Genomic DNA, 25,380 nt, shown 5'->3' with positions numbered 1-25,380 from the left:
GCATCCTTACAGCCCAAGTATGAAAGCCGAATCAAGAGAATAACGACAATGCGGAATCCCGCTTACCGTCGATGATAATAAAAAGAGTAATAATAACGACGCAGAGGACAATGATAATAATACGCGTATTATGCACATATACATACGTGTTTACATACGTATATACATCGGGGAGAAAATGTGATTTCCAGTAAGCCGGTGGTAAGCTTCTTTGGACGGTGGGGCCCCAAGATTTTAATAATTTTATTTGAAAGGAACGGTTCAGCTTTTAGAATTACATGAAATAACCATGAAAATCTAATTCCCAACTCTGCCGCTCAGCTTTGTTGAAAGATGAATGCTGATGGTTCTTGAGTAGCCATAATTGCCTTCATTGTCAATTTTTAAACCTCAATTTGCGTCCGCCGCCCGTCTGCAGGGTGATGCTTGAATTCATATCCGATCGAAGCTCGTTAAAGAGTACGAAATGAAAACAAATTCAAGGATCTGGGTTACGTAGGTATATGAATGGAAAAGGAAGGAGGCGATTGGCTGTGAAACAAATATATTGAGAGTGTTCCTGACAGTCGAATCGTTCCGGGATCCGCACTCCATATTTTTTTCTCCTTCACACATCACCCACCTATTCGCGCGTCTGTATATCATATTCTATCGGGCTTCGACGGATGCAGTATTTTTATAGATTGGACGGGTCTAATATCCAGGGAGGATCCCTCCCGAAATTATGGGAATTCCCATTTGCCGGACAGCCTCGTCCGCCGGGACGAGTCATGTCCTGATTCTCAAATTCGCCCCTGCCCTCCTTGGAGCCGTTACCGTTCGAATGACCCTGGCATATACTATACGGTATCCTTGCCGTTTTATTTCACTGGACATATTCTGGAATAAGACTGTCAGCGCCATTCGTGGATCAGCCGAGGCTCGGTAGAGATAGTCGGGCAATTTATTTCGCTCGAAATTCTATCCTTTCAGTTGGGATCGGGTCACGACGTCTGGCCAACTCCTCAAATACCCGCCTCTTCTTCACGGACTCCGCGTGAATTTTATATCACCTACGATTCTACAGCTGATATATATATACAAACACCATCTTTTCTGTCCCTCTCACTTATACGCAGCCTTGCGTCGTTTTAACCGGTACATCAAATTCAACGCAAATTTTTTTTTTCTTTTCTCTTACTTCGCTGCTGGTTAGGAATTGACCTTGAAATACGAAAAAAAAAACGAAAACTTCATTCGTGGTAGTTACTAGAAAATTCTATTACAATAAGTACACTATTAAACATGATCGTGAGTTTACTACACGTTTTCTGTACAAAATAGTTGTCAATTTACGAAATCAGTGCGGGAAGTAAATTACTATGGATTTGTCTTAAACTTACAATGAAAATTTTTGATTTTACTAATTGAGTAAACAGTATACTTATAGTGGATTCTCTGTTCTGCGTCCGAATAAAACTTCCAATATAGTGTAGGACGTTCCATATAGCAATTTATAACAGGATATCGGTACAATGACGGTTTTGAATGCTCTCGTGGAGTACACGAAAAGTTGGTTAGTATAGTAATAGTTAACAATAATACGATTTCATTGGTTTCATAATAAGAACGTAAAATCAATTTATTTTTGCATCAACATCGGATATTATCACGATCATAATAACTAAGAATAGTAAAAAAAATTCTGGCTAGAGTTACAAAACTCATTCTCATCTTGTAAAAAATGAAAATAGCCAAAGTCTGTACAGTAACAACAATTAAAAATTATTCCACTTAATGCACAGCATCATTCCAAATTTTATATCATCTATCTCGACCGCTGTTTCAAAAAGTTTTGAAATTAATAACACAGTATCCGTAGCCGCAGATTATCTTTGGCGAGAGGAAACGAGGGTGAAATACAGGACATCGATGGATGGTGGATAAGGGGATCAATACGCTAGCTGGCGGGGATGAAAAGGGATTAGAAAATTCACGGCTCAACACGAGAATCCACTTCGATCTAAGACAGCAGAGGCGGGAGGAGGGAAAATTTCTGGGTCACTCATTCGACGTCGGTCTCCGCGTGTTATCTTCACGCATCATTTAGCCCTGCAGCACGTCGTCGGGTTAAAGCGTGGAAGGGCAATTTGATACCTTGATAAGAGATCCAGCAGCGCTCGGTGTTCCGCTCGAAGTGTTGACTACGAGCTGAGCGAGACACCGCGGGGTGCGAAATATTCGATTTCCTCCCCAGATCCACCCGAATAACCTACACGTACCGTTGTATCGTATCCCGCGATATTCTCTCGTTCTCCGCCAGATTATCTTCGATCTTTGCTCGAAGGAAATAACGATCAATCACCCGCTTAGAGCCGTCCAATTCAATTGGACCTTTATTGCAACTACAAATTTTTTACTACAATTTTCATCTAATTAATTCTATAATGTGACCGTTCACATCTGATCCTTTCCCGTCACTTTTTCTTAAACCTCCATGTTCACCCATTGTTGAACAACTGGGGATGGCGTGCCGTAGATGTTCGCTGTATTTTCGGCGGAGATTTGGCCATTCGAAAAGAACTCGTATGCATCGGCCGCTGATTCAACTTCGAAATTTTTTGACCCAAGGAGTTCCAAGGTGGTTTTAGCACTTCCAAGCTGCCTGGTCTCTTCAATCTGCGTCAGCTTCACTGTCCGTAATATATTCAAGAACGGTGCTTTGAACTCGGACAGTTTCAGCATACTGTTGTTAAAAATAAAGCACACTTTTCATCCTCGTTATGGCGTTACCACCCTCGGCTGCTTTAACCCCCAAACAGTTAAGATCCAGTAAGCGACAAATTTATACCCTTATCTTAATACCTTTACGGTCGACTGAGGAGTTTTATTGTTTAATTAAATTTGCAGGTTTTTTTTTCATATAATTCAGAAAGTACACGGAAACTTTTTCAAGAAATGTTAAATCCCGTTTTTGTAGCATTCGTATGACACGAAGTTTCGTTTAATCAATTAATTGAATAATTGACGAACGAGAATTTCTACGCTTTTCGCAGGAAATTGCTCGAATGTATTCTTGAATTGAATGGAAAACTGATTTGCTTGTTTTGCTGTACTATTGAACGAATCGAGAGAGAGAGAAAGAGAGTAGAGCTGAACCCGGCTTGATTGAAACGTAAAATCGTTTCGATTTAACAATGACCTTTACCCGCGTAGTCATTTCGATAGTTGAAATTTCGAAAACCGATTGTGGTGAATCACGAGAAAAACTAGCGAATACATTGTCTACCGATAGACGTAATTATTTTTTTCGATAAATAATCGCTATCAGAAAGGGAAAAATTTCCGCAAACTGGATTGAAAACTTTGAGGCAAAAGGCTCATATTCGTTGTCCCTTACTCACAAGTTAGAAAAACTGAAGCAACAGATGGCGAAAGCCACCATGACGATAGTCGCCCTCCGGATGTTCCGGCTCTCGCAAGATGTGATGGCTCTTCCACCGCGTCCAGTTAACGACTGATTAATAATACGTACAAGGATAGAAACTCAGCAGTCGTCGATTTGAGGTATTTTAGTCATCGCCATGAAATGAAATTGGTGAACACAGTTTTCGCGCTCCCTTCGCCAATCGCGCAGTTGAGTCCCGTTTACGTAACTTTACATAAACAAGGATCCCTCGAATTCGCCTTGGACGTATTTGAGTTGTTATATGTAATAACGACCGCCAATCAAATCCAACGGTTTCAACTGTCCAGACCAAACGCGAGATTTTCGAGACGGTGAAGCGAGGAGGAAACGAGGTTACCTCCGCGTAATCAGCAATTAGTCAAAGAATAGCGCCCCAACTGATTTCAATTAAGCCTCAAACGTGCGACTGACGTATCCGGTGGTAACAACCCAACCATACCTCCGTCTTATTCGCGTATAAAAATGACACGTTTTGATAATTGAACCCTTCCTAATTGAATTCTGTCAATTCAAAAGCACCCTGTCGAGCCCCGAAAGATTAGGTGCATCGAAACTGCCGAACGTCTGCGTCCTCATCGGCTTCTATTGAAATGCCGAGTCCTTGGTCAAAGAAAAGTCGTTTTTCGTGTGTAATTCAGCTCCTTTGATCTTCTGAAGATTATTCAGATCCAGTTAATATAGCAGTGTATCTAGAGTCGAGAAATTTGAAGCTAAATTTTGTAACGGAAGTGAACATAGCATCGTGTAGTCGAATAAATTGTATCAGTCAGTCTCTTGGTGAATATATCCACAGTTTCATTCGTGTGGACACCCTTAATTAACAGGCTATAAAACCGGGCGGAGAATTTCCTCCTGGTTGTGCAGTGCTGCTGCTGACTTGTAGACGTTATAATTAGTTTTTGCAAAGAGAGAGAGAGAGAGAGAGAGAGGGAGAGAGAGAGAGGGGGGAGGGGGGGGAGGCAGCAGCCCGGGAATACGGGAGAGGTTGAGTCACCGCAGAGTCCTCGACTAAAATTTCTTCATCTGCCGGTACGGGTTCGCGTGCTAAGAGATACCGGATTACCATAAACCAGACGGGGAGCAGCAAAACTCTCCGAAAGTCGAAATGAAATTAATAAGATGCTGCAGGATGTGTATCGGGTATTGGCTTGGCGTATCAGTATGCCGGACGAGGCCACCGCCCGATCATAATTAGCATTTAATTAATTCGACTAATGCGCGAAACACGTTTTTACTTACGACTAAGGACCCGAATCGACGGTTGCAGCCTTGACGTTACTTGCGGACGAACCACGGCCCTGAGATGACTCGTTTGAAATTCACTTTCCGATAAGTTGGGCAAATTTATCACTACATCGAATTGAAGAGGTCAGACCAAGATTGAGAGGCTCGACGCTCCTTCGCTACGCTGCCATGCGTCCTTACAACGCCAACCTGCAGTGTAACTAATCTGGTTACTCATCCAGTTGCCGTTGCCTGAAACTTTTTGTCCACCCATCCCCCCTTTCAGCTACCTGGCGACGAATACGTTCGCGTATTTTGCGCGCGGAATTCACAATTAGCCTCGAGACATTAGAGTTTTTAATATCCTCACCGTTTCTTTCTCCTCATGCATGTCACGCGTCTGAACCAAGGCAGGCGTACATCTGCGCATGCCTATATGCAGATCTATACGACGTATGTATCGAAGGTCCACTCTTTCACTACTCGAACATTGTACTACCGGAGTGCTTAAGGTCCGCATAAATCGCTAGAGTGAATAATGCATGCATACTGCAGTGGTCCAAAGCACAGGGTTCACAACCCGTGTACACGTGTCCAAGTGAAATGGATCACCATACTCGATGTGGAAGATGATTGATTACGTCTTCGTTCATCACTGTATCAGAAATTGAAGCGATGTTTGTTCAATAACAATAAGAAGGCATGAATATATTTCCGAGACTCGAAGTGATCGGGACGATCCAAGATACTGCATTTGATCCCAAAGGTCTTTCCAACATTCGGTACTTGAACTTCTAGCATCCACAATGAAAGTATGAACTGCTTGTTGTGTACTCGTGTGTAATGTGGACGTAGAGAAACGTATTTCGAAAATAATTGAAGTCTTCCCGATGGTCCAAGACGCTGATCTTGTTACCAAAAGTCTATTCCGTATTCTGCGATAGAACTTGAAGCATCCACATAGTGAGAGGGTGAAATAGTTGTGCACGTGTGTATAAAGTGTGGATAAAAAGGTACCTCCTGAGATGAGCAAAACTAAGAGGTGAAAAAAAAGAATAAGAGACAGGGAACGAGGAGTAAAGATAGATGCATGTCTGTGTTAGGGCCCCCGCAGTGCTGCTCAGTGTTATACCGGGCGCATTGTGCGTCTCGTTGCGTTTGTGGAGGTGCGTGTTGAGAGGTTTCACCTCACCTCACCTCGCCCCGCCCCGTCTTTCACTCCCGTCCTCTCCCCCTGATGACCCGATCCCGTGGCACATAGCACGCTAAAGCCACCACACTTCACTATCTGTATAAGGATGCGGTAAACCTGTTCCGACCTACGTCTTGCGATGGGATGCTGCGATCCTCTGTTGGATGCAGGCACCGACGTATCTCGCCAAAATGCCGGCTCTCAACTCGACTCCTCTTCTCCTCCTTTTTCTCCTTCCTATTTTTCTTGCCAGCATTACCATGCACTCGTCCCTGATCATTCTTCACAATCCCGTCGCAGTACATGTTGCCTGGATTCGTATTAACTGTCTCTCAAATTTTTCCCCATCATGCTTCATTTCCCTATCTTTCACATTTTTCTTCGTCTTCTTCTTATTCTTCTTCTTCTTCCTCATTGCTACTATGCTTCGAGCCAGAGTCGTACCTAAGGTGAATGCATCTCCGAAATACCTTCGCACAGGTGAGTTTCCATCTCTTTGAGAAGAGCCGATGTGCAGACTGAGGTCATGCCATGCCAGGAGAGGAAGAGAATCGTGGTATGGAATGGAGAGGATGAGGAGATGGCGACGGTACGCGAGGCAAGGCGGTTGTTAGAAGAAAATACCTTCGCGTCTTGGTTGGGTTGTTTAGATGCCGCTTGTTCTCCCAGGGCATCGAAGATGGGAAGAGATACCATACGGAAACGATAAACGATAAACAATAAGACATACGCAACCCGCCGCCGGTGTTGTTGTCTTCCGCGGAGACTTGTTACAGGCACTCACTCACACGCAGAAACAAACCCGCAAGGTATAAGCTAAATTCACCTGCGCCTTCTTTCTTCAAAGCACAGCGTTTGTTCTTCTCTTCTCTTATTCATCATCTATATACACAAGTTTCTTCGGACATTTACGATCTCGCTAAAACCAGATATCAACTCGCTAAAAGTAGTGAACATCGTCGTAGCAAATACTATTAACTGTGAACAACTACTCGTTTTAACTGGCAATATTTGCCGGAAATGGAAAACGTTCCGAACGGCTGGGAGCGAGAGCGAATAGACGAGAGCTATCAGTAGTATATTTCTCGTAGGGTTCAATCGTTCGCGCCGAGTCACGCTGCACCGAGCAGCTCCATAGGATGAAACTTCTGCTAAATTAATTTCAAACGATTTACATATGTCGCCCCCCGCCGCCACCGCCGACGCTCTACTAGCAATGTACTCACCTACCCTGATCCCAGTTTTCTATTTGCCCGCGGTTCGAATCACCGCAGCAATAATGGATCGAAACAATCTCAGACCTGCAGCAGCGTGCGACGGTGCTGCCCGAGAAGTAACAGCTTGTCGATTAACCGATATCGATTTTCTAACCACTTGTTTTCAAGACTCTGATCCACCGGGTGTTCCAGAAGTTATTCTCAAGTTCATTTTCCCTCACTCAGAGCCGAGGACAAACAGACTGCGAACAGTTTCCTCCCTCTTGACCAGCCCTCCGTTATTTCTATAATGTGGACCATTTCAGGTTGATGTGACTGCTGACCCGCCGGAAAAGGGGAAGGACGAATCACGATATCAACGGTTGGAAATTTGTTTGTCAAACTTTCAGACAATTTTGTAGACCGACATAGACTGGCTTCCGCTGTCCAATCCAGTTGTCTGAGTGGTCATGAAGACTGGATATAGTTTGGACCGCTATCACTGGGGGCCACTTTATTAAAAGCGGCCCTGGACACGCGACGTCGCTCTGGGTGCAGTTACAGTTATTAATTTTGAGCAAGATAAAAACTAGCGCCAACACAAACGAAACGTAACAACCACCTACAAGATGAATCGTACTTTTACGTTGGTGCAGATTGGGTTGAAGAGTGCGGTGAACAGGATGATGGTAAATACTCGTGGTCTATATATTTTCCTACAATTTGCTTGCCCGCGAGGTGGAGAGAGGGTGTGTAAATATTTTTTCCCAGAATTGATTATAACACGAGGAAGAAACGAGACCAGCCAAACACGGCGCATTTGAATGAAGCGTAAACGCGGCACTTCCAAGCAAATAACAATGGAGTGGTCAGGACAAGATGATGTCCGCAAAAAAGTAAGTGAAGAAAGTTAAAGGGGTCGGGAAAAGGTGTTCCGCTCAAGATCGTCCGAGGGTGGGACACGAGTGGTGTATCTAGTTAGTACCCAATACGTCCGTCTGTCCGGTCGTTATACAAACTCCGAGTTATAACATAATCAGTCCTCGTTTATTTATCGAATCGCTGCCAAACAATGCCCATTGTTTTCAACGGACCAAGTGCCGTGCCATCGATGCAGCACCTTTTTGCACACCTAAAGCCTCGTTGTATGAGGTACTTGATTCGATTGCAGAACCGATCGGAATCCGGGAACGTCAGACGTGGTTGTGAAATTTTTTATTTAGTAGCGTACAAGTGGCTCGCTATGATGTAACGGTAAGTTTGGTCTCATGAACGAGGCTTCAGTATGGATGATGTTGTATCTAGAATGAGATGACTGGTATACGAAAGAAAAAAGCTGGCGCATCTGAAGTTCTTAGTAATTATTCAATACCCATATTACTCCCGAGTCTTTTAATTAGTCCGAAGTGAATCGCGTCGGCTGCAATCAGGCTCGGTGAAAAATTGTACGAAAACTTATCCAAAGTGTCTCAACATTGACGCTGATTAATAATAAATAAGAAGGTTGACGACGACCCAGACTTTTTACTAAGGAAAATGGCTTGATTGACGTACGAATGAACGTGGTGGAACAGAGAATGTATAAAAATTGCGAGGTGGAAAGGTTGTGCTGGTGAAAAAATATCACTATCGAAAAAGTAGGCTTCGGTGCTTTTTCTAGAGTGAGGGCTTCGCAGAGCACGGTTTGGCCGTTTGTGCAGGTGTTATCCAAGGTCGGTGTAAATGTGTCTAAAGCGGCAGCTGCTGAGGAGAGATTTTTTCCGTAGATCCAAGGGGGAAAAAAGACTCGTCGACAGGCTTAGGCTGAAGAGAACCCGCAAAGATTTGCGTTTTACTCTCTGACAAACGTGAAATACGTGCGGAAAACGCTGCAATCTTCTGGTGCCCACTGAAGCGAGATACCCACCATGAGCGAACTATGCTTACGGAGTAAAAAATTAACGAAAACAAAGTGGATCCCTGGCACTGTGGTCTTCGGAACTTCTGCCAGAGTGAATGATATCAATTTATACAACTCAGGATCTGGACTTAATCTCAGATACGGATTTGCACCCACGGGCGGTCTAGGATTCGCCTTGTGTTGATCCCGAAGCTCATCACTACAAGAGAGTGACGAAGAAACCCTCACGTTTTAGCGACAGAATTGTGCGAATGACAAATTGTCTTCTTGACACTTCTGCCAAACTGTTTTACAATTTGTAACGCAGAAGCTGATCGAATATTGTTAAACTGAAAGTAGTCCTATTTACATCGATGTGTTGCCACGGAGTAAAGGACCGAGTATAAGCCTTAAATCACCTCCAAGGCGTAATAAAGCTTAAGAATATGACGCAATCCTGAAGTGAAACGTGTAAACTGGAATTACTATCAGCGTAATTTTTTCCTGCTTAGCGATGTAGCCAGATTATCTTTTCACACCTGCCACACACCTGTCTGTGCTCAGTGTCTTTATTCCATCCTAGCAATACAGCCTGCCAGTTCCTCTCAATCTATCCTAGTGCATCTTGTCCGAGAGTGTTGATGGATGCTGGCGAGAAAGCGTCACCACAGTCACAGAGTCGACGGTGACCTCAGATGGTGTAGTGTCTTTTTAGTTCCGCTGCGAGCCCAGAATGAGGTACTGTTTCATCGCAACCACATCCTGGGAGTCTGAGGAACTTGAAGTCACATACATATATCAACGGAACTCCATGCGAAGTTGGTAATAACGTCGCTGGACTCTGAAAACTGGGTGTAATTTTGTAGCGCAAATGTAGCAATGAGTCTAAACTACTCGTATGAGCTGATCCTGTCGCGATTATTCCACCCTATCCATCGCTGGCTCTTGAGTATTGTGTTATCAAATTTGGCGTTCGATATAGCAGCGCGTAAAATCCAATCCAACTGTGGCCATAGGATCAGTCGAGAGAAAAAGATTAAAAACGCTAAACATTTCTTTGAACCGGTAGCGTAATAGGAAGAGCACTCGAGAACAACTAGCACATCCTTGCAGGTCCATTTTCGCAACTCCTTCGAGTTGAATGTCGTGCTGTGCCAACGACAAAACCCATGACTTGGATAATGTGATTAATGGAGCTAAATGTCCCAATCCGAACCTTACCACTCACTCCACCCTCTGTCCGTTGGACAGAAGAACTTCTTCTATCGAGGATCCTGCGGCCCTCGTTCGATCCAGGCTGGCTATGCCTCGGCTCAGCGATCGTTCGATGAACCTGTAAAAGGGGCAATTTCTCCGAATCAAAGGTACCCGAACCCCTCAGCCCAGCAACCGCGAGCTTAAACGCTGTATTTTTCAAACCAAGTCGTTTGCTTTTTTCGTGGCAATAACTCACGTCACCTCCACGAAGGATATTTATTCGTCTCACACTCTCCTCACTTGTATTGCGTCACGTCTGTGTTTCTCATCGCACAACTAGTCCAGGTATTCATGTTTCGCACTGTCTATGACTTTGCCTCTCTAATACCGCCATTCAAAACTCGTCAAACGTCTACCAGACCTGAGTTTCACGCAACAGCCGACTAATTAAGCCCCGATCAATATGCGGCGAGTCAAGAGGTGCGTAACTTTGGAGTTTCCAGTCATCAGACCGCAATATTGCCAACCAGCCAAATACCGAGAGGGAAAGATATCCAGAGCTAGTAGTCAGAAGTATCGGAGTATGTGGGAAGAGACAATAACGTTGGGAGTGAGAGAAAAGAAATTCAAGACCCCAACGAAATCTACGACCGACGATCCTCGGATGAAACGACTCGACGTGGAAGGAAGGGGCAAAGTTGGTGTGTCAGAGCGAGAGGAAGATTTGAAATTCCCGTTCACAGAGTGGTGAGAGAGAACTCTGAATATTGTCGCAACGGGGTGCACCTCGAGTTCTGTGCAAGTGACAGTCGCCATGGCATGGTTACACCCTGCTATGCAACGCCGTCTCGTGTTCTAGAGAATATAATATTTTTACTTCCGCACTTCATAGCGCGCTTCTAGAACTGCATATGAGAGGGAGAAGAGTCTGTGATGGACAAGAGTGAATACGTGCGCGTCATGGTGTGAGCTTGAGATGAGAAACTCCATGGTAAAACTCCCCCGACTATGTCAAAGAATATTGCGCGTACAATATTACCTTGCTATGTCGACTTCTTGATCTCGACACCATTCGAATATACTAGAAAAAAAGTCGAACCTTTGTCCCATCCTCGTCGCTAGGGTGACGAATGGCACATTTCTCCCATATTCTCTTTATTTAAAGAAACTCTCATATAAAGTCAGGTATCGCTATCTGTGAATAAATCCTCTCTCAAAGATGTGTCACGAATGTCTCCCAATACGATCGATGGATCCGCAGTGCGATGAGCATTCCGGTATTATTTTTTTCTTCTACTTTTTCCGGTAAAACATAATTCCCATTTTATAAAATTCGCTCCAGTTCTGGATTCCCTCACACATACCGTTACAACGCCTTCGCCTCGACTTCTGCAGCTGCTCTGGGACCCGGACAGAAGGCAAAGTTCTCGCAAGATGCTTCCGCAATAAGAAAACGGGGTAAGGCTGCAGTACTTCGTGAATAAGAATAGTTTTAAAACCACGTTGCCAGTTTCTATCCAATGCTCCCCTCGCACACCACCAACACTACCATTACAGTCGACCTTCCATTGTCTCGACAGCAACTTCTCGAGTGAATATGTTTGGCACAACGTGTACAACAAAAAGGATACGTTACTGAACGGATTTGAGGAGAAGGGGACCTTTTTTGAAAATATTTCGAAAACTCTGTTCGATTCGTAATTCTAGAAGCTCCGAGTCGCTCTAGGCTAGACGATGAAAGGTGCCGTAAGACAAAGTAGGATCAGATAGTAGAGCGCATAGTGTGTCGTAGTAATAGAACCGCAAAGGGGTAGAGCGAGAACGGGTGAGATAAGAAGGTGATGGTGGTAGTAGTGCTGCTGGGTTAGCAAGAATGGAGGCGGTCGACTGAGGCAGGTAGTGATTGCAGCAAGCGGTGTACCGTGGCGAAGGCAAGAGGGTTGGTGACTAATAGCCGCATCCAAGAACTGGACATGGCGGAGCGACCCGCCTGCAGCACCGTTGCACGCTTCCACTTTCTCTCCACGACTCTTGATCGTCATGTACTATCCAGTACCAGGATTTTACCTCTAACGTCCTCAGTGGACAGAGCCGGGTTGTTTTATCCCTCTTATTCCGGTTGGTCCGGGGAATCGCATTGATTTTCCAGAATTACGATAGACGGCAATCGGTTCCTCACTTCGTTACCGCCCCAGAGGAGCTTGCCCGATGGAATGGGGGAGAGAGAAGACACCGAGATGCAGCTAAACGAATTAAGAGTGACATGATACCGGCGCCCGTTTCGTTCGTGTAGGCAACCCTGTGGAATCTAGCCGTGCCGGATGCTATCCTTCATCCCTTTGCTCCCTCCAGGCACAGAGTCCATAAATGCTTTAATGAAATAGCGAGGGGCCAGCTCAAAGCTGAAAATAAGCGAACCGAATCGGGAAATTCACCTTGCCAAACTACTGTCCAGTTTTCTGCGAGCTCTTATCGCCGAGATCGGACTACGGGTGATCAGCCACTCTATCTGCTCATGAAATTACGCTACTTGATTGTCAAGTTTTCAAATGCCGTTCCTGGTGCCCTCAGCCTTGCCCCGACACTCTGAACCGGCTAACTGCAATCGGATGAAGTCAGAGAAGGAAAGAGTCGAGTGATGGCTAATGCAGTTCCTCTCTCGATCTCCGCACACCGTGTCGAGCTTCGCCAGCGACTATTTAGCGCATGTCCGTCAGTAAAGTAAGTTAGCTCTACCTGCTGGACCGAACCCTCACTTCAGCCAAATGAAATACCAATTTCTAGTGTCAGTCAGTCTTCGTTAAAGTTTCATTACCCGGTGTGAAACGGCTCGGGATAATGGCGCTGGCATGGTCTGGTCTGTCCATGGCTTGACCAGACAGCGACGTTCTTTTTCAAATGGAATATTCATGGACGAAACAAAAATGCCAGAAAAGATGGAATATGACTGTGACGTAAAATTTACTGGAGAATTTACAACAGTTGGATCTACCACGGTAATTCTGAATCTTACGATTTTTGCCTTCTTACCCGCATGGCAACTAATGAAACTATATTGCAGGATCTTTGGAGAGGAAGTGAGACGTGACAAACAGGCAGAATGACGATCTTGGAATTTCACAGGTTCTGGACACGCTAAGATACCGCTATAGGATAAAGACCCTTTCGCTAACTTTCACCCGGCACGAAACCTCGTATAGAATCGTAGACAAGCCGGGACATATCGTGGTGGCCTTGACTCGCGTTCTTCGACAACATTTGTCTAGGATACGCAGTCCCCCCCTATTAAATCAAACAAGAATTTGAAGATGCACGTTCGACAAAAGAGCATAACTCAAACTTAGCATGTAAAAGTGCTTCCGAAAAATGTCATGCTCAAGGCATATATTCTCCGTATTATTTCGACCGGTCGAAAGGAGCTGACAGTGAATACAGGATCACCAAATTCAATCATTCGTTACTCAACTTGTCCAGAGTCACGCATGTTGAAGGTGGCAGGATTTGATTGCATTCGCCAGACCAGTGCGGTTGGTTTAGGCAAGTTTCCACAGCCTTCTTGATCACCCGCCCATCCGGATTAACCGAGGACGGACTTTTCCCAATATTTAACGCTCCAGCCTTAGCCGGCACATTCCTCAGATCCTCTTAATGATTCTTCATGGACATCTCGGCTCTCTTTCCAAGCGATTCTCCGATGAGTTTACGGTCTCTTCGCTACTTATCGGCTGGGCGGACAGCATGTATTGCATCCTATCTACTGTCGGACAATGCGAGTCCCACGTTTGTAACCTGCGGAGAAACTTAAAAGAAAATAGAAAAAGGTGAACGAAGCTCGATGATTATAGGGTCTTTCGTCACTCCTACAGATAATCTAGCACAAAGTTTCAATACACGAAAAAATAGAATGTTCGCTGTGTGAGCTTCTGGGTAATTGATGCTTAGAAGATACCGTAAAATCAATCTTATGGATGAGATCCTAACTTGGCTAGTGAGTATGGGTGGAGTTTATCGTAGGTGGAATGATCGACAAATCATTATATAGCCAGTCACACGATAAAGAAAAATGGAAATGGGAAAAAACAGAAACTAGAATTGATGGATTAAAAATGGGCGGCGACCTGGGTCACGTGGTACAAGCCGCGCGTGTTACAGAGCCGTTCGTCATGACGTCCGTGTGTTACGCCTAATGCAAAGTAGTAGCAGGGCCCTCCTTTCCTCGGCTCAGCCACGGCCTTTGCTTTACCTCGTTCAATATAACCGTCACGGTTACGGTCAATAATAAGCTACCGCGCGCGCTTCTAGATGCAAGTATAAAACCCGCTCTGCTCATCTTCAGAAAAGAAAATACCAAGGAAATTTATCGTCAATAGTCCACTAAGGAGTCGACTGCACAATACGGCAGGGATCAACCACCGCGAAGCCGGAATCTATGCTTGAGATCGAAACTCTACTCGAAGTTGATCATTACCGTGTAACACAGTTACTTCACTACATAACCTAGAACAAATGATACCAAATAATGATCGGTATCTTCGAAAGGCTTCATGAAACTTCTTAGTCTACCTTGAAGAGTGGTTGACGTCTGGAATATCGGGAAACACATCTCGAATTTGCGGTCTAGCGGATAATCCTTGTATAATCACGATTAGTGTAGAACATTTTCTGAGATATGACTGTGATGTTGGAGACGCCTAAAGTGAATCGATCTCAGCGTCGAAGCCCTTGAGAAATCCTGATATCCCGAATGCACGCCATCGTTTCGCCGCTGTTTTCTCCACCATAAATCGGCCAAAGTCAGTTGAGCGTTCGTTGCTACACACTGTATACTGGGAGCTTCTCCCACCTCGGCACGTCGTTACAACACTGGGAGTCCCTCTTCTCTGGCGCTGAGGATAAGGTTATACCTTTAATTAGCGGCTTGGCTGAACTTTTTGGCGGATAGATAAGAATATATTTACTGCCCTCCTCGCCTGCTCGCTTGCTCTCGCCCGCTTTGCCGGACGGACGTACGGCCGGTCAGTGGTCCCCGCCTAACCGAGGTTAACCACTGTTCCCCGCTTCGTTCTCCGTCGTATCTTATCCCACTACCAACATCCTACAGGAAGATACGAGGAGGCATGTGCCTAGCAGCGGATACGAACGTCTCTCGATCCTGAACAAACGGTTTTGCAACGTCCACCAAAAATCCAGAAAATACGAAGAGATCCTTCGCCCTCCGGCTCCGAATGAAAATCGATTGTTTTACTTTCCACCTCGAACCCCTGCAGAGGTTAATTGCTAATTATCGCAGCAATCTGGGTGCACTATCTTTCGAAAATTGCGCAAGCAACGCGCAACGCTGTTTGCGTGTGGTTTTGACATCGGAGTCTAGGGACGTACCACTATCTCGGATGTAAACTACCCCTCCGACCCCGCTAGTTCTCAAGAGTTGAAAATATGTTGAACGCCTTTCTGCGCAGGGGTGGTGGAGCTGTTATCTGTAATGCACCTAATTGATAACGCCCTACCAAGATTAACTCCGCCTGAGCCAATTTAGAAACGGTGTATTTTATCAGATTAGGACTGTGAGGTTAAGAAGGAAGGTAGGAAAAAGAAAACAACGACTTAAATGAAAACAACCCACGGCGAACTTTCAGCGATAAATATTTACTGCTTGTGAACATGAAGGTCATTTTTTCCCCATCTTCAACCTGCACACGAGGGGGTTGTGCCGGAGAAATCAAGTTAACGTAAAAAGAAAGAAAACAATTCCGAGTCGAATATGTATAAAGATTTTAGAATACCGCAGGCTACACCGAAACCTTGATCTTATCGTCGTATTTATTATCATCGAACCTCGCACTGCGAGTGTATGTAATATTTTTTTTCATATCTTCGTACCGTAGACAGCTAAGCCCCACGGGTCTCCGCTTCTCCTCCCGTATAAACTTAATCCTTATACTATAATATGACCACTCAGAATCCCCTTGGGCTGGTCGCTGGCCTTGCGGGGCGGCAGCCCACCGTTGAGAGCGAGTTAAGTAGCCCGGGCAAAAACTTATCGATTTTACGTCTCAATACCGCGAAGAAACGATTGAGGCAAGCTTGCCCCGTACAGTCTTTCCGAAGATCAATCAATACGGAAAGTGGGAAGGGGTGGGCGAGGAGTGAGGAGAGAGAGAGAGAGAGAAAGAGAGACATCTGGTTTTTATTCTCATAATAATAAATATCGTTCTACGATACAAATTGATAATTGGGGCTCGAGTTATGACCCCCTCCCCATTCCTTGCCATACGGGTATCTCATCATCGACCGATTGTTTAATAACAGGCTCGATAATAGCCGGACGGTATTTAACGGCAAGACGCATTCCAGCAATACGTCACGGTGAACAACCGCAAATACCTATCTAAGGATCGTGATAAAGTAGTAGGGAGAGTTTAATATTCATGAAGACACACGCGTTTGGGAATAACGTTGACGATTAACAGATTTCTGCAAGCAAAGTAAAGAGTTATCACTTCTTTTTTTAGACCTCTTCCCTTTCTGGCGGTTCTGCCCTGCGGCTGTATACTGTATACATTTTTAATGCGCATAATTTGTGTATCCATGAACACGTGTCATCGCTGTAATCTAGTTCAGCGATGATTTGTTTATGTATAGCGAGTCCAGTTACACTGGTAATAATTTCTTTACCGTTTGGCATCGGAATCAGAAATAAATTATGGAGGTGAAAAAAAATGAAATAAAAAAAATAGCTGGGTAGGCAGGCGGGAAGAATGGATAGGACTATAATTATCGGGCCGACAGTTATTAGGGGGTAAAACTGTGTATAAGTATATCTAAGGATAAGTAATTAGATTCTGACGAATAACTACATACCTGATCACGGTTCTGATACCATCGTGGTGTTCTAGGTAACCCGTAATAATACGTTTACTCGTAACTCACAGTTCGCACACGCGACTCGGTATTGGCGCTCGGTATTATACATGTTACACGACCTTTGCCGAGGTCACGGGGTCACGGCGTGCGAAATACGCGTTATAACCTATACAGAAACGCAACTCAGCAAGAAACTCGCCGTTCTTAGGGAACGGGGTGCGTGTCTCTAGGTTGATATTTTAACGAAGGTAAATTTGGCGCGACCTCAACTCTCAACTCCTTCCATTCTCGGTTCCTCGCGATGGATGAGGATGCACACTCCCGAACTCAGTCACATATCGATAGTACCTATCCACTTTTTTGATCTATTGATGAAAGTCATCACATGTCTCTCGGTATGTTACAACACTTCTCGGGAATTGGCAGTTACTGCTATTTTGTGAAATAAAGTGAAAGATATGGATACGTTTGTAAGATATCAACAACGCGAAGGTGCCGTTGATCGTTGAATAGTGCAAATGCTTCGCGAGGATATGCCAGGGAGATCGAGTTGCGGTATTTTTCATTCGTTTTTTTATTTTTTTTTACATTTATTTTTATTCTGGGATACTCAATTTGAGAGAACGATCCTCCGCGATATTTGCGGATCACCGCAGTGATTGCAACTTTGAATTGTATCGCTACCCTCTTCCAATCTCACCTCTCTATCACTCCTGCCATCATCTTCTTCCTCTCTCACCAATCTCCAGCGGTCAATGGTATCGGTTTACCCTTGCCGACGATCTGTTTAAACTAACTCAACTTTTCGCTATCACAAAACTTGCCAGTCACAAAACAACGCCCGTACACTTGGAATGTCGGTTAAATCGTTCGAAAATTATACCGTTCACCTCGCCAATCGGACTATTGCCACCGTCTATCCGCCTCCGGGTATTGCATCATGCAATTCAAGTTGAACGTCGAGTGTATACAGGCAGTATGCTTCTCTACCTGTATTGTTTCTATTCTGCATGATCAATTACACTCGAATTTTTACCCTATTTTCATTTTTTAACCATGGATAAACTTTCGCGGATGTAGTTCGAAGGTGGGAATATTTATTTTTCACTTATTCCAGGATTCCGGCACTCCATCCCGCAGCTGTTTGCTGTCTTTTCAACTTATACCTCTATCTTCCATCCCCCTGAACCGGAACGTGTTGAACGTGTTTGGAAAGATGATCGTCGAAAGTTGAATGTTATCCTGAGCCTTCAGACATGCATGAATGTGCTTCGAGGATGATGCTCTCAGAGAAAATGTGCAAAGTGTTTTTAGAATACAAACATTCTCAGTAATGTTCCATTGGTGCTAACACTTCTCCCATCATTTTTTCTCTCTTCCACATTTATTTACAACCGTTCAGAACACGGGTCATCGACGGACGCGGCGATGGGAAAATTGGGTGTTTCCGGACCTGCCTAGAAGGAGGGATCTTGTATGTATGAAATAATTGATGGGCAGCCGCGGTTTCCTTCACGGGAATGGAAATGCAAGAGGGTCCCGTTTACGCTGATAGAATCCTCCTAGCGCAGGAATGGACCCAGTGAATACCTGACCGAACGTTGATTGGTTTTATCGCTCCTTAGTTCGTCGTCGATATCAAGTTACGCTGATAAAATAATGAGCGAACAGTCTTTGTTTAAAAGTTTCCCACCACCATCAGCAGGTGATAACTCATTGACAATTTATTTATCGATAATTTTCGGCCGGTGTGGTTCCAATATCACCAGGTGGGCAGACGGGGTTTTGGGTACCATTAATTTAGCACGGTCATGGAAGCCCGCAGTCGAGTATGTCTTTAGTCTTGGTTCTCCCATAACCATGGTGGGGGGCTGAGTTGAGTGTAATATAAGTCTTCCCGAACCACCCGGCAGCAACCGATCCGGCCATTCCCATTCGGAACTCTTTATTGCTTCTATCAACGTACCCAGTTTGATTTATACATCTATAAGTTCTGTTTGGATCGGCCAGAGGCGATATATTGTGTGCTGCTTATAGCCGCGGCTAGCCCAGAGACCAACCTTGCAGAACTGGACATCGAAAATACCGATAATGCCGTCCCGAAAGTCGTTCATAGGAGACGCCAGCAATGTAACGGTAGGGGAAAAGGGAAAATAAGGTGAGGTCACGTTCAATCGCGCATATTCCTCACTCGGAGAAACGGAGGCCGTCACGTACGGGTTTGAAATCGCGGGAGATTAAAGACGAAAGCTTTGCCCAGAGCCGAAAGATGGACGGACTTGAATTGAACCCGTTAGAGTCGGAGCGATCTGTACCCTTCTCGGGAGAATTTCTTCCTCCTCCATCGCACGTGAATAAACAAGATGCCTACCGTGTGTTTTACCCGTGACATATACTCGGGGCAGATCACGGTTCGAATAAGACTACACGATATCTCCGGTCACGCCGGACTCTTTCTGACACGAGGAGAGAGAGCCAAGCCCTCAGGACGATCGAGTTATTAATAATCGTACCCGCAGCATCCTTGGGCGTCGACCCATACTCGAAAATAGAGATGATACTGATATTATTGCACGCAATATTTATTTACACGAAGTCCGGTCCCTGATCGCGTGATAAGGGGAGAAACCCCGGCGTGAAAAATGGCATCGCAGAGTCGATAAAAACATCTTTTGGTCCGGGACTGTCAGCCGGTGGGTCGTCCGAATGTACACTGTACCATGTGAATTAAAAAGGTGTGCCGCCGCCTTCCGTTGTCGTGGAGCCCTGGACGACTAACCATCCTTCGAAACTTGTCGACTGGGTCAGTTTCCGAAATAACTCAACCCTACCAGCCAGCTGACAAGCGTATAGCTGGCACGATATTTCAGCTCGAATTGCCCTGCAACTTTCGAGACACCGTTGATACCAACTTTGGAAACAGTTTTCAAGCAGTAAATAACGCCGAATGACTCGCAATAGTCGCCTCTCGGTAAAAACTTTCGGCGAAAATTGAGCCCCGAGCATTTTACCTGCAGCTATCGACCCCCATCGACACTGATCGCTGATCTATCGATATCCAGTAGCAATCCTTCAGCCCTATGTTTATCCGAGATGTTGCTTCAACCACAATTTCGCCACGGGAATTCGAGGGAAAGTGGTGCCTGAGGGTGCTCGAGGTCCTTGGGTCTCTCTCCTTTAACGGGAGGCGGAGGGTGGAACTTTGATGGCTCGGTTTAAAGTGTGAAAGTGCAGGCTAGATACGTGGATTTTTTAGTGCAGCTCCGCTGGTTCGTGATCGGAGTTAAAGACGTGCCGGAAACATCTCTTGAATAATAAATTCCGACGGCTTTTATTTTCCTAGTTACCGGCTGGCTCCTCGGTGCTCATTCTACGCGTCCGGGTCGGTAATCGTTCTGGTGAAAGTATGGTTCCAAGTTTTGATCGTATACCCATCACACGGTGCCCTGGCGGTTATCCGCTACGCAATTGTTTGCGAGGAACTCAGCGCAAACTTCGACCGAGTTATCACTATGGTTTCGGTTATACGGTGCGGTGTAAGCGATATAGGCAGGGGTGGTGTACCTGCGGTTACTGCGTTCCACGTGTAGCGCAACGTCCCGTAAAACCGGCTATCTCGTCCCTGATGATCACACCGATGTGACAGGCTCGCTGCTATTACATGATGACTATTTCCAAAAAAGCTAGTACAGTTTCGAGATTAAAAACAATATAATAACTGGACAATGTTGGTATATTAACAGCTCAAAATCAATTACGTTGAATAATTCTCGACGCTGTATTCAATCCAGATTACTGAAAATTTTTTTGTTGAATGTGTAATGAATTTAGGAAAAAGTGCTGAGTTGATTTTCAGAGGCCTTTAGATTACACAAGTATGTTATGTACAGCTAGAAACAGCAAAAGTGCAACAAGGTACAAAAATAGAAGACAGAGAACCTGTGCTGAGAGTGTTTTACTACCGTCTGGCGATTCCTGATTTTTTATTAATTTTTTTCTTCTTTTTCTAATTTGAATAGGCATATGAAAAGACGTTACTCTGAATATTATCGAGTCATATCTTGTGTGAGCAAGGCTACCGCACAAGTGTAATTACAACTTGATTTATAATGATGACGGTGAGCACCAACGGAGCGGTGAAACATGCTAAATGAATCTTCTCTTACCTTCGCGTCACTATCATTTTGAGGCCTTTGATTATCCGTTGATGGAAAATTTACTGCGACTGCATCCACTATGTATCCTTCTACTGCGCTGTCCACAAAAGCTTTTTGCCTATACTTCCGGGCCTCTTTGCGACCATGAAAATCCTGAAAGCGTGGTCAAATGCTTCCGTAGTGTCTGATAAGCGTGGACTGCAATTTCTTTCACTTTTGCTTACAAGGTCCGGTACCTCGATTTAGTGTCGATGGTGATAGGGGTAAAAGATCGCACCAAAGGCAACAATGGCCGAGCGTAAAGATAGCAAGGCGTGTCCTTGAGCTAGAATGAAGATATAGCAGTTGGGCAACGTGGTGTGGAGAAGAAACGATGGTGCACGATGGGCGAGAGGTGGAAGCTAAATAGAAACGAGGCCCTTTATCAAGTAACAAAAGTCCCATCTTCTAAAAGCTCCTAACCGTTGATCAAGCGTCCGCTAGATACGTCAGGCAATAAGCTATCCGGCTCGTTATAGATGCCATCCAAAGTCCTCGACGTCTCGTGGAGAACGATCAGAGATAAACAGGTGCTGGTACTAGTTAGCCAGACACACCTCATCCATAGTTGCATAACCTCGCTCCAATGCACCTCGGCAATCAGTGACTAAGAAGCTCGGTTCACTTTGACTCGTAGACACAGTGGGAACGAGTACTTCGGGGACGATGGTGCGGTAACCAAGCCTAGACCAGGACCAGATCGGCGATTGAGACGCGTTACAGAGTTCCAGCTAACAGCTCTCGAGGTGGTAGCAGACTGCAAGTGGTTCGCTTCGCCACGTTGATTACGCTCCGAGACCCCAAGAGTGATACCGGCTCCTCTCCTCGCCTCGCCCCCGTCTTCCCTCATCCTCCAGCTCGTTCAGCGCTGTGTAATTCTCGGCTTTAGCTCCTACCTATATGCTTTAAATTTTGCGATTTGCACAGTCTGTAGACCACGGGGCGCCCGGAAACTAGATTAACGGCGTCTCGGATCACGGACCTGATCATTTTCCGAGCTTGTTAATCAAATTTCGCGAGCCGCTTTACTGGCGGTTTTCAGAAATAGGTTGAAACTTGCATGGGACTATCTTCCGATTTTTGACTGGTTCGTAATGCGAGCAGTTATCGAGCAAATGACCCGGAATGGGCAAAACATCGGCCCTTAGCCGCCTTCCGTCCTCATCCCCTCATTCTCTGCGCGTTCGTTTCTCTCCCCTCAAGATAAGATAAGACAGGATACGATCGTCTTATGGAATTTGCTGTTCGACGTTACGCTGGCGAGGCCATTCGGCAGTTAACTGCTCGTGAAGACGTCAAGGCTGGCTACGCAACGACACGAACGAGGCCCAAAGATTTATCACCCTCTTCGAGGGAAAAACTCTCGGAGCTGTGGGCCGTTTTCTTTCTTCCTTCCTTCCTTCCGTCCTTCCTTAGGCCCTCCCATACTTCCTGAGCAACGGTCCTCCCCGATACTCGCAAGAGGTATTTCCCAATTAAAAAGAATCCTCGGCCATAACAATTCCGCCTCACCTCTCACGCCGAAACTAACTGCGACGAACTTCGAATACTAAAATGCGACCAATCCGAATATATCAGCGTACTGAAATCCATTCAATCTGTTGCAACGAAGCAATTCAACTCACCGTACCTACATTTCATAAAATTCTTGAATCGCATAGGTACAAATTCTCTCGTATGGCAGTGTTTTCATTACGAACAGCGGAATTCCTGACCACCCGACCACTGCAGGAGATTGCGCTTTCATTCCCAGACAAATCAATCACTGTTACCCGAGAGTGCCGGGGATATATAAGTGGTCAGTACCGGTTAGTTTTCGCGTTCAAAATGCTTTGAATTTCACCACCGTTCAGCTGACGTCGAACTTGTCCAATTTTGCACCGCAGTATATATTCATGCTGTAATTTTACTCGGTTTTCCAGTGTGCGAGTGTGTCCATCATCGTGAATTGCTAATCGGCAAAGCGGACTCGAGTCTATAATCGGAGTGGATTTAGGGGTGAATTCGTGTCATTAAGTTCTGTCAGAGGAGAGGTTAAACACGAGCTGAAAGCAGAGAGAGCGGGTTAGAAACAGGGAAAAATGAGAGTCTGGGGCTCTGGAGGGATACTAGCGGCGTGATGTTCGTGAGTCGAGAGAGTTTCCTTTGAAAGTGGAAAAGCTGGAAGATGACTGACGGGTCCTGTGTTTCTCACAACACCGCGCAAAGCGTGAGATATAGGAATACAGCTGGGATGGATTCGGAATCAATTCGGAAAACACAAATCGATTCAAAGCGAAGAGAGTGGTCTGGGTACCTAATTCCGGCTGTTCTTCAAACGGCGCAGGATCTCCTCGCAACTCTACTCGAACGGGTTTCGAACACTATACCAGATAATTTAATTCTCGTCGAGCCTACGAGTGTTTTTGTAGGATATTGGAAACGGGATGATCGAAGTGGCTCCCTTCACGTCTCCCTCCTCGTTCTTCCGAGACCTCATCTGGTCCTGTCTTTGAGAGACGAGACGAGGCGATGGCAGGGCCGCCAGTTGGTGGTCACAGTGGTGGCACAGTTCCGATGTTTTTCGACCGGCTATCCCTCATTTGGCTTATCTCTGATTCTGACTAAGACTAATGCGAACGATTCGCCTGATCGTTTGTAACCCCATTCCCCTTCCCTCTTACAGGCTGTTACCCTCCTCACTCTCTCCACCCTGGAACGAACGCCGCTGCCACACCTAGTCTCACCCTCGCCTCATCGTATCCGCAAAAATCTTTTGCCACCGATTTCAGAGGCGCATTTATCCTTCTGGAACTGATATGTCACTGATTGCTAGCATCGGATAATGCAGGGAATAAAAGTTCCATTCTTATTCTCCATCCCCCGTATATTGTCGGTATAACTGGATTCACCGGCTTCAGACTTTCAACGATCAATTCCAATCAGATGTTTCGAGTTTCCGCGTCACAACACCTCGGTAACAAACGCAACAGCTACAGTAGTCGGGAAAACTTTCGTACTTTACACATATATATAGAGATGCAAGCGAAGCTACTCGGACTAGCGTTTCAATTTTCTCTTCCCTGGCACTACTTATAACAGTACCTAAATTGAGGTTTCGGATATGAAGCTCAAGAACCTCGCAGTTTAATGAAGTCAAATTCCTGCCAGGTCTCATGCCGTTGTAACGTTGCCTCAGGGAGTCGACGGAACGTATGTACCACTCGAGTGGGCAGTATTTTGTTCAAATTTCACGGCTGAATGCGCCTGTGACCATGTATTATTTGCGCTTGTTGATTATGTATACGCACAGTGAAATACACTGGGAGATGAGATTTCATCGATCTCCGAGTCCAAGATGCAGCGGAAGACTATGATTCTGGTTCGGATGTATTCCTGGTCGCTCTGGTTACCGCAGTTTCCTCTTCTCAAGTGGTTGTACTTTTGACAAGGGAATCCTTATCGCAAACGAGCCAAGATTATGAGAATGTCGTGTGTATATAACAGATAATTGCACTCGTGAGGGTAAATAATTACACTTTGTCTCTCTGACTTAGTGAAACTCTGTTAATTCCATTCTTTGCTTAATTCGTTCCATGCCGGTTCTGATGCTGCTGCTGCTGGAGCTGCATGAGCGTACCGACTCTCTCGGTTTTCTTTGTCTTAACTTTTACGGGCTAGCATAAGGAACACCTTGAAGAATCAGCCAGCCGTGGACGGGGCTGGAATTTTAAATAAACAACGGAGCCTCGACGCCACCGCCGACGGAACAAACCCAACTTCCATAACTTAAACAAAACTCGCACCTCACGGAAGGAGGCGATAACCCTCTGCTTTCGCGTTACCAGCGGCGTAGGGTATAAGAGAATTTTTTCCCCTTCTTTACGCCCTACCGTCGGGTCTCCTCCGCGCCGGTTTTGCCACTCGCTCATTTTTTAATCCAACATCACCAGCCACACGCCCCGCGGCCAGAGATAACGGATAAAATATTCAAGAAATGACATCCTCGTGCATTGAGTCAAAATAATTCTCATCTTTTTATGGCCGGCCGTATATAGATATATAGACATATATATACGTACGCGCGCGAAAATGAGCTGGCGAAGTATTGGACGTTGAAGAAAAAGATAGCGCCTGTACGATCGAAGGAAATGAGCTTGTCTAGACGAAGAAACAATGATTATTAGCGTCGCCGCTACCCTCAA

The 25,380-nt window shown here is 45.3% G+C and overlaps 2 protein-coding genes across 2 annotated transcripts in view; both read right to left on the bottom strand.

Annotated features, from left to right (window-relative positions):
- LOC124182469 (ephrin-A5) overlaps positions 1-25,380 on the bottom strand; it is a 444,902-nt gene that overhangs the window by 355,264 nt on the left and 64,258 nt on the right. The window lies entirely within an intron of this gene.
- LOC124182470 lies at positions 2,425-13,765 on the bottom strand. The gene is made up of 3 exons (XM_046569796.1): positions 13,603-13,765; positions 3,384-3,496; positions 2,425-2,725 (listed from the first exon to the last, which is right to left on the bottom strand). The coding sequence occupies exons 1-3, from the start codon at positions 13,645-13,647 to the stop codon at positions 2,467-2,469; spliced, it is 417 nt and encodes a 138-aa protein (XP_046425752.1). The 5' UTR covers positions 13,648-13,765; the 3' UTR covers positions 2,425-2,466.

This window comes from Neodiprion fabricii, chromosome 5, assembly GCF_021155785.1.
Source record: "Neodiprion fabricii isolate iyNeoFabr1 chromosome 5, iyNeoFabr1.1, whole genome shotgun sequence".
In the NCBI taxonomy this organism is placed as follows: domain Eukaryota; kingdom Metazoa; phylum Arthropoda; class Insecta; order Hymenoptera; family Diprionidae; genus Neodiprion; species Neodiprion fabricii.
Note: the sequence above shows the minus strand (reverse complement) of the source record. Positions and strands in the feature narration are given on the sequence as shown.

Excerpts from the sequence above, each read along its gene's own strand:
- LOC124182470 (XM_046569796.1), bottom strand. The coding sequence starts at position 13,647 with ATGCAATCAAATCCTGCCACCTTCAACATGCGTGACTCTGGACAA. Across the intron at positions 3,497-13,602 it reads ACATGCGTGACTCTGGACAA|TCGTTAACTGGACGCGGTGG; the intron begins GTTGAGTAACGA and ends ATTATTAATCAG. Across the intron at positions 2,726-3,383 it reads TGCTTCAGTTTTTCTAACTT|TATGCTGAAACTGTCCGAGT; the intron begins GTGAGTAAGGGA and ends TTTTAACAACAG.